The following is a 7,826-nucleotide window of genomic DNA, read 5'->3' as shown; positions in this document are numbered from 1 at the left end:
GTCTGCTAACAACAAATCTCAATTTTTATGGTTTTCACCTATAATTAGCTATCTCTAGGATGAAATATTCCTTAATCATCATCTATATTAAATCTTAAGACTTAGCATTGCCTTTAGAATGGTATATTAATGTATTATAAGCCATAATACAAAATTCTTTTTTTGCCACGTCAACATCATCCTTGTGAAAATGCTTTTTCACTTGTGTTACCAAACAAGATTATTAAAACCCTTTAAGAGATCTAATTTTACAGTCAAATGAAACATTAATGGGATCTCATACATTTTATTTCTTGTATATAATTGTATTTCGTAGTAGCCTACTAGTATTAAAAATATATTTTATATGAATATAATTTAAGCTTAGACAATAGCTTTTTTTTTTAATGAAGAATCCGTGCCAAGAGAAAAGTTGTCAGCTTTTTCCATAACTTTAGTTACACCAGTTTTCATTTTAACAATTAAATAAAACCATTACTACTAATTAAAGTAATTCTACTTTTCAATATATATGTCTTATATTGTTGTGTCCACAAAATCATAAACAATGTTAAATTATTTAATTAATACACGAACTATAATATGAAAAATAGAACTTAAGTTTGCATGATACAATGGAACTATCTGTATTATTTGATTTCATTCATTTACCTTTGGTTCCCAGAATAAATTTATCTGCTATTATCATTAAATGTCTTGAGATTAGACTATGGTGAGATACTCAAGTTAGAATAATGTAAAAGTAAATAATGATGAACTCTAAAATACATCTCAGGATTACTATACGAGCCGTTGTAAAGATTGACTAAGTTCCGAGTCTAAACTTCCAACATGGCGAGTCCCGAGTGTGTCCTTTTGTTTCCCTGAAGTCCAGCATTTTTTTTGTTTTTTCGTTTTTCCTGCAAACCTTCAAAGATTAGTTAAATGTAAGTTATTTCATATTTATTATTATATCACATACACAACGTCCCTTATGCTAAATGCCTTTTTTATGCAGAGATTATTACGAAAGTGTGGCATGTGACCATGTCAAAACTTAGCTATGAAGCCACAAGGTTGGAAGTCATATGTAAAATTCTCTTATTTTACGAAAATTGCTTTGGATTTTGTGCCAAGGTGAGGTATAAACAAAGTGCCACTCCGAAATTAACTTGATATTTATATTATGCAACCTATGTGGAAATATTAACCAATTTGCTTGAAGATATAATCGTGTATGGCAAGTTGGCTGCCAATCCAAAATTTTAATTTCCCTCTTTGTGAACCGTAGCTTTAGGATATCGAGTTGAAGCTGTGGTCATTTTTCTTTAGCGCCCATTCATTGTATTTTTTCATGAAAATTATCTTTCTTTTAGTTTTAAATTGTTCTGATATCTACCACCCTACGTATCCCAGTAGTAATGGGGTCTCAATTCGGTCCCTAGGTGGGAATCGGTCAGAAAACTTAACATAATTGTATTTCTTGTTACTCTTAAAATATTTTATTTTTCCTAGTTTCCTTTCCTCGCTGGGCTGTTTTCCCCGTTGGAGCCCCCTAGGCTTGTAGCATCCTGCTTTTCCAACTGGGGTTGTGGCTTGACAAGTAATAATAATAATAATATATGGTTTGACGTTGATACTGTTTTTTGAATGATTTATTGTTGATTTCTCATTTATTAATTTCCTTATTTCCTTTCCTCAGTGGGCTATTTTTCCCTATTGGAGACCTTGGGCTTATAGCATCTTGCTTTCCCATCTAGGATTGTATCTTGGCTAGTAATAGTAATAACAGGTTGAACCAACCCCTACCGAGTCACTGCGTCCTATGTAGCTCTATTAAGGACAGTTTTCTATACACCAGTCAGAGTGGTCTGCTTCGCTTGCGTAATATTTTAATGCTCATTTGTTCCATGCAGCGTTACTATGGCGTGACGTTGGACTGAGAGTCTGAGAGGAAGGAAGGGGCAAGGGGGAGGGGAAAGAGTGAGGGAGGCTTCGCTGATGCTGATTGGTTGATAACGGTGACACGGTAGGATTTGCTTGGCTGTGATTGGTTAGGAAAGGCTCTTTCTCTCTCAGCACCTCTGCTATGCAAGTGACGGCGACAATTTTAAATCGCCTCTCCTCGTTCAGTTTAGTGACTTCTCAAATAAAAATATAATTGTATTATCAAGCAGATTATTATCATTATTAATATTATTATTATTATCATTATTATCATCATTATTATTATCATTACTATTATTATTATTATCATTGTTATTATTTTTATCTAGTTCAAAATAGATGAAGTCAATGAAAACTGAGTCTTAAGTTGGTACCGTGAAAACTTTGAATTGAAAGTTTTGAAAAAGCTTATGTTTTAAAGGACATGTTAAAGAAGACTGGGATGAACATTGTGTTAAAATAGAGACATTTAAAAAAGGAGGTAACGAAACAAAAATAAATAAGTAACATCAGTTATTACCACAATGAGACTCCAATAGGCTTATATTAGTACATTATCATACTGAGACTTGTTGATACTGAAGTCTGACTAAACTGAGTTATGTTTCCTTGGGACACGACTACATTCAAACATGTCTATTATTATTATTATTATTATTATTATTATTATTATTATTATTATTATTATTAGCTAATCTACAACCCTAGTTGGAAAAGCAAGATGCTATAAGCCTAAGGGCTCCAATAGTGAAAAATAGCCCATTGAGGAAAGGAAATAAGGAAATAAATATACGTTGAGAACAAATTAACTATAAATAATTCTACAAACAGTAACAACATCAAAACAGATATGTCATATATAAGCTATAAAAAGACTTATGTCAGCCTGTTCAACATAAAAACATGATGAGACATTAATACTTTGTGTCACTACACTATGACACGAATAAAGTATACTGAAGCGCCTTTGTTATGAAGCACCTTTACATCAAGATATCCCTGCCGGACTGAGACATGTATGCACAGAGACACTGCCATCCTGAGATACGACAATATTGAGACATTTAATGTTTTGTACCAACCGTGTGTCACACAATTGTACATAATTCCTTTTGCATATATTATGCTTGTATCTTCGCTCTTCCCTCGCACTAAACGAACATGAAAATTCATGTCTGCTGTTTCCTCTGTAACATTGTCTGTCTTGTTAACTTGTTATGTCCTGTTGCCTTGAGGTTTTGTATATAAAGGAGAGTGTTCTATAACTCAGTTGATTGCATCCTGCCTTTGAGTTCACAACCCTCTCTCGGATCGTCACATTGGTGACCCCGGAAGTCGACTCGCTCCCACCTCCCTTGCCCCTCCATCGTTGGTACTATGACGGAGACAGACTCTACTACAGCAGTTGGCGCTGCGGACGCCCCATTGAAACTTTCACCGTTTGCCAGCGGAGAAGTGTTTGCTTGGTTTCAACGCGCAGAAGTCCACTTTCGTATCAGGGGCCTGACTCGCTCAGCCACCAAAGCGGATTATGTTCTCGTGGCGATACCCAAGGACACCTTCCCAGAAATATCCGACTGGCTTTGTGAACAAGGAGACACCCCAATAGCGTATGACGCCCTCAAAACATACCTTCGGCAGCAGTACTTGCCGTCGCCAGCCGCCATATAGCAAAGCTTTTTCAGCTCTCGCAACAACCGTTGGGGGACCAAGGGCTTCGCTTGCCCTCAGTGAAATGACCAGTATCGCTCGCCTTCAACCTGCCGCAGACGACTCTCCTCGTGAGGTGAACCTACTTCGTGCCCTTTGGATACGCCGTTTACCCGAACCTGTACGCGCTGCCATACCCGATGTCGATAGTTTACCCATAAAGGACTTGATGACCAAAGCCGACGCCCTTATGGACAGCCACTTCAAGACCTCCATCAACGCCTCCACCCCTGACGACGAGGATGCCTATTCAAAGTACACCGAAGCTGACATGAATGCCGTAGGACATACACGCCTACCCCGTGACGTGCCGAAGCGGAGACAAAGCCGCCCACCATCCACCAATCGCTCGCGCCCCAACGAACGACTTCTACAGCCATTTACTACCTCCCATCCGCCACAGTTTTGCTACTACCACTTCAGATTCGGGGCAACCGCGAAGAAATGTGCCAAAGACTGTCAGTGGCCAAAAAACGTGTAAGTAGGCCATCGCTCGTGGCGGTGGCCTCCCATGTTTCTAATCTTTTCTTTTTACAGGATGCAGGAACGGGCGTGCGATTTTTGGTAGACACGGGTGCTTGTCGTTCTCTTTTGCCAAGGAAACTCTTCAAGGCACGACGAAGTCTGTCTACATCTGCCGACGTCCGCTTGGTAGCTGCCAACGGATCTGCGATACCCACCTACGGTTACGAGAACCTCACATTATCGTTCGGAAACGGTAAATTCAATTGGAAGTTTCTCGTTGCTGACGTCACAATGCCAGTCCTCGGTGCGGATTTCCTCTCTCATTTCCACCTTCTGGTCGATGTCGCTCACCGACGATTGGTCAACGCAGACTTGTACTTGTCGACACCTCTTCAACCCGCCCCCTCTTACCTCGCTCTCCACATCAGCGCACCCACGGATGCCTACGCCCACCTCCTCACTTCAGACCAGGAAGTTTTCCGTCCAGAACTTCGCCAAACGCCCACGGTTCCTGCCAAGCACGGTATTTATCACCATATCAAGACGACGGGACCCCCAGTCTTCGCAAAATTCAGACGTCTGGCACCGGAACGATTGACAGCCGCCAAACACGTTCGCCGAAATAGAGAAAATGGGCCTTTGCCAAAAGGCCTCCAGCCCATGGTCGTCACCCTTACACATCGTTCTGAAGAAAGACGGCTCCCTCTGTCCGTGCGGGGATTACAGGCGCCTAAACATGCAAACAGAACCGAAGCCCTACCCCCTCCCAAACATTGCCGACGTGACTTCCTACCTGCACAAAGCGAAGGTTTTCTCTACGCTCGACCTCCTGAAGGGGTATTATCAGGTGCCTATGAACACAGAAGACATCCCCAAGACTGCCATCACCACTCCGTTTGGCACATACACATTCAATTACTCCTGTTTTGGCCTTCGTAATGCTGGGGCAACGTTTCAACGTCTCATGGATGGCATTTTAGGGGACCTCCCTTTCTGTGTATGTTATGTGGACGACATACTTGTGTTCTCCTCCTCAAAAGAGGAACACCTCCGTCACCTGCGCATCGTGCTCGACCGCCTGCAACAAAACGGCCTTGTAGTCCGGTACGACAAGTGTACCTTTGGCGCCAACGAAGTGTCGTTCTTAGGGCACCGTATCACTACTGATGGAGTCCATCCCCTCCCTGAGAAGGTAGCAGCCGTTCAGAATTTCCTCGCGCCATCGACCGTCAAAGCTCTGCTGGAATTCTTGGGCATGATCAACTATTATCACCGCTTTCTGCCAGCCATTGCCGCCACTCTTGCTCCCCTCTACGCCTCCCTCAAGGACAAGCCAAAGGACCTGAAGTGGGGTCCCCTTCAAGAAGCAGCCTTCTGCAATGCAAAGAAGGCCCTATCAACTGCTGCGGCTCTCACTTTTCCTATCCCACACGCCCCTCTCCTTCTCTCCACCGATGCCAGCGACGTCGCTATTGGTGCAGTACTCGAGCAGGTGCTCAAAGGCTCGCCCCGCCCATTGGCCTTCTTCAGAAGATAACTGTCCAAGGCAGAATCGGGTTATTCTACCTTCGTTCGAAAATTGCTGGCGGTGCATTTGGCTGTCCGTCACTTTCGCCATTTCTTAGAAGGTACACCCTTCGTCATTCGCACAGACTACACTCGACAGTCTGATGCCTGGTCCACCCGTCAACGCCGACATCTCTCCGCCGTGGCTGAATACAATTGCACCCTCCAATACGTCCCTCGGAAAATGAATCCCGTTGCCGATGCCCTGTCAAGAAACACGTTGGCTGCCGTTCAACTGGGATTGAATTACAACGCCCTGGCTGAAGCCCAACGACAGGATCCAGAGTATCAAGCTTGTAGGACATCCTGCTCGTCCCTCCGTTGGGAAGATTTTCCTCTCGAAGACTCTAACACCACCCTCCTCTGTCACGTCAGTACTGGTAGACCGCGACCTTGGATTCCTGCTCCCATGCGCCGACAGGTGTTTGATTTCATTCATGGCCTTTCACATCCCTCATGCCGTTCTACTGCACAGCTGCTGAAGGAAAAGTTCATTTGGCACGCCATTTCTAAGGATGCTAAGGATTGGGTCTGCGCCTGTACTTCTTGCCAAACTTCCAAAGTACATCGACACACGGATTCAGGAGTGGGCACCTTTCCTCAACCTCAGCGTCGTTTCGCACACATTCACGTCGACGTTGTAGGCCCCCTACCCACATCACAAGGACATCGTTACCTGTTTACCGTCATCGACCGCTCCACTCGTTGGCCTGAAGCCATTCCCATGGAAACTGCAACGTCCGCCTCATGTACATCTGCCTTACTCTCTGGATGTATTTCAAGATTCGGTATCCCTGAGCATATTACTTCTGACATGGGAACCAGTTTCACCTCTCAATTGTGGATGTCATTAGCGAATCTCCTGGGCATCACCCTACATCAGACAACGGCCTACAACCCCGCTCCCAATGGAATGGTTGAACGTTTTCATCGCACCCTCAAAGCAGCTTTGATGTCCCGCTGCAAGGATTGCAACTGGTTTACTCAGCTTCCCTTGGTCCTCCTGGGATTAAGGACCACTCCTAAAGACACCTTCGACGTCTCGGCAGCTGAAATGGTGTATGGCGACCCGTTGGTCGTCCCTGCCGAATTTTTTCCTTCTACAACCTCCTCCAACGATCTCCAGCGCATACGTCACGTCGTGGGAAAATTTACTCCGTGCCGCCAGACTTACAACCCCCCAGCGAAGCATCACATACCAACGGACTTGCATTCTGCAATGCACGTCTTCCTGAGCAACGACACTAGCAAGCCACCACTAACGTCCCCTTACACGGGCCCTTTCCTTGTGATCCGACGCAGTCCGAAAGCATTCCTACTAAACATTCAGGGCAAAGTAGACTGGGTCTCCATTGATCGTCTAAAACCTGCTTATCTTCTGCCAGCTGACCTGCCTACAGTTCGCCTCTCCAGATCAGGGCGGCCTATTTAACATATACAGTATGTCATTTTTAGGGGGGGAGCCATGTACCAACCGTGTGTCACACAATTGTACATAATTCCTTTTGCATATATTATGCTTGTATCTTCGCTCTTCCCTCGCACTATATATATATATATATATATATATATATATATATATATATATATATATATATATATATATATATATATATATATATATATATATATATATATATATATATATATATATATATATATATATATATATACTACCGCTGGAGAGTTAAGGGCTCCTTTGACTTGCCAGGCAGTACTACATTGAACCCTTCTTTCTAGTTATGGTTCAGTTCCCTTTGCCCACACATACAGTACGCCGTATAGTCTGGCCTACTGTTTACAGATTCTCCTCTGTCCTCATACAACTGACAACATTGATTATCAAATAATTCTTTACCACCCGAGGGGTTAACTACTGCAGCTGCAGTGTAATTGTTCAGTGGCTAATTTCCTCTTGGCAAGGGTAGAAGAGACTCTTTAGCTATGGTAAGCAGCTCTTGTAGGAGAAGGCACTCCAAAATTAAAACATTGTTTTCCAAGTCTTGGGTAGTTCCATAGCCTCTGTACCATGGTTTTCACTGTCTTGGGTTAGAGTTCTCTTGCTTGAGGGTACACTCTGGCACACCATTCTATCTTGTTTCTTATCCTCTTGTTTCGTTGAAGTTTTTACAGTTAATATAGGAAATACTAATTTTAAT

The 7,826-nt window shown here is 43.0% G+C and overlaps 1 protein-coding gene across 1 annotated transcript in view; it reads left to right on the top strand.

The window, feature by feature from the left end:
- The first annotated feature begins 1,026 nt into the window (after positions 1–1,026).
- Positions 1,027–7,826, top strand: part of LOC137659849 (uncharacterized) — a 14,664-nt gene continuing 7,864 nt past the window's right edge. The window contains exon 1 of the mRNA XM_068394633.1: positions 1,027–1,116. Within this exon, the coding sequence (XP_068250734.1) occupies positions 1,027–1,116 (90 nt within the window). The remainder of the gene's footprint in view (positions 1,117–7,826) is intronic.

Source organism: Palaemon carinicauda, chromosome 20 (genome assembly GCF_036898095.1).
Source record: "Palaemon carinicauda isolate YSFRI2023 chromosome 20, ASM3689809v2, whole genome shotgun sequence".
Lineage (NCBI taxonomy): Eukaryota > Metazoa > Arthropoda > Malacostraca > Decapoda > Palaemonidae > Palaemon > Palaemon carinicauda.
The sequence above is the reverse complement of the archived record's forward strand: the minus strand, read 5'-3'. Positions and strand labels throughout refer to the sequence as shown.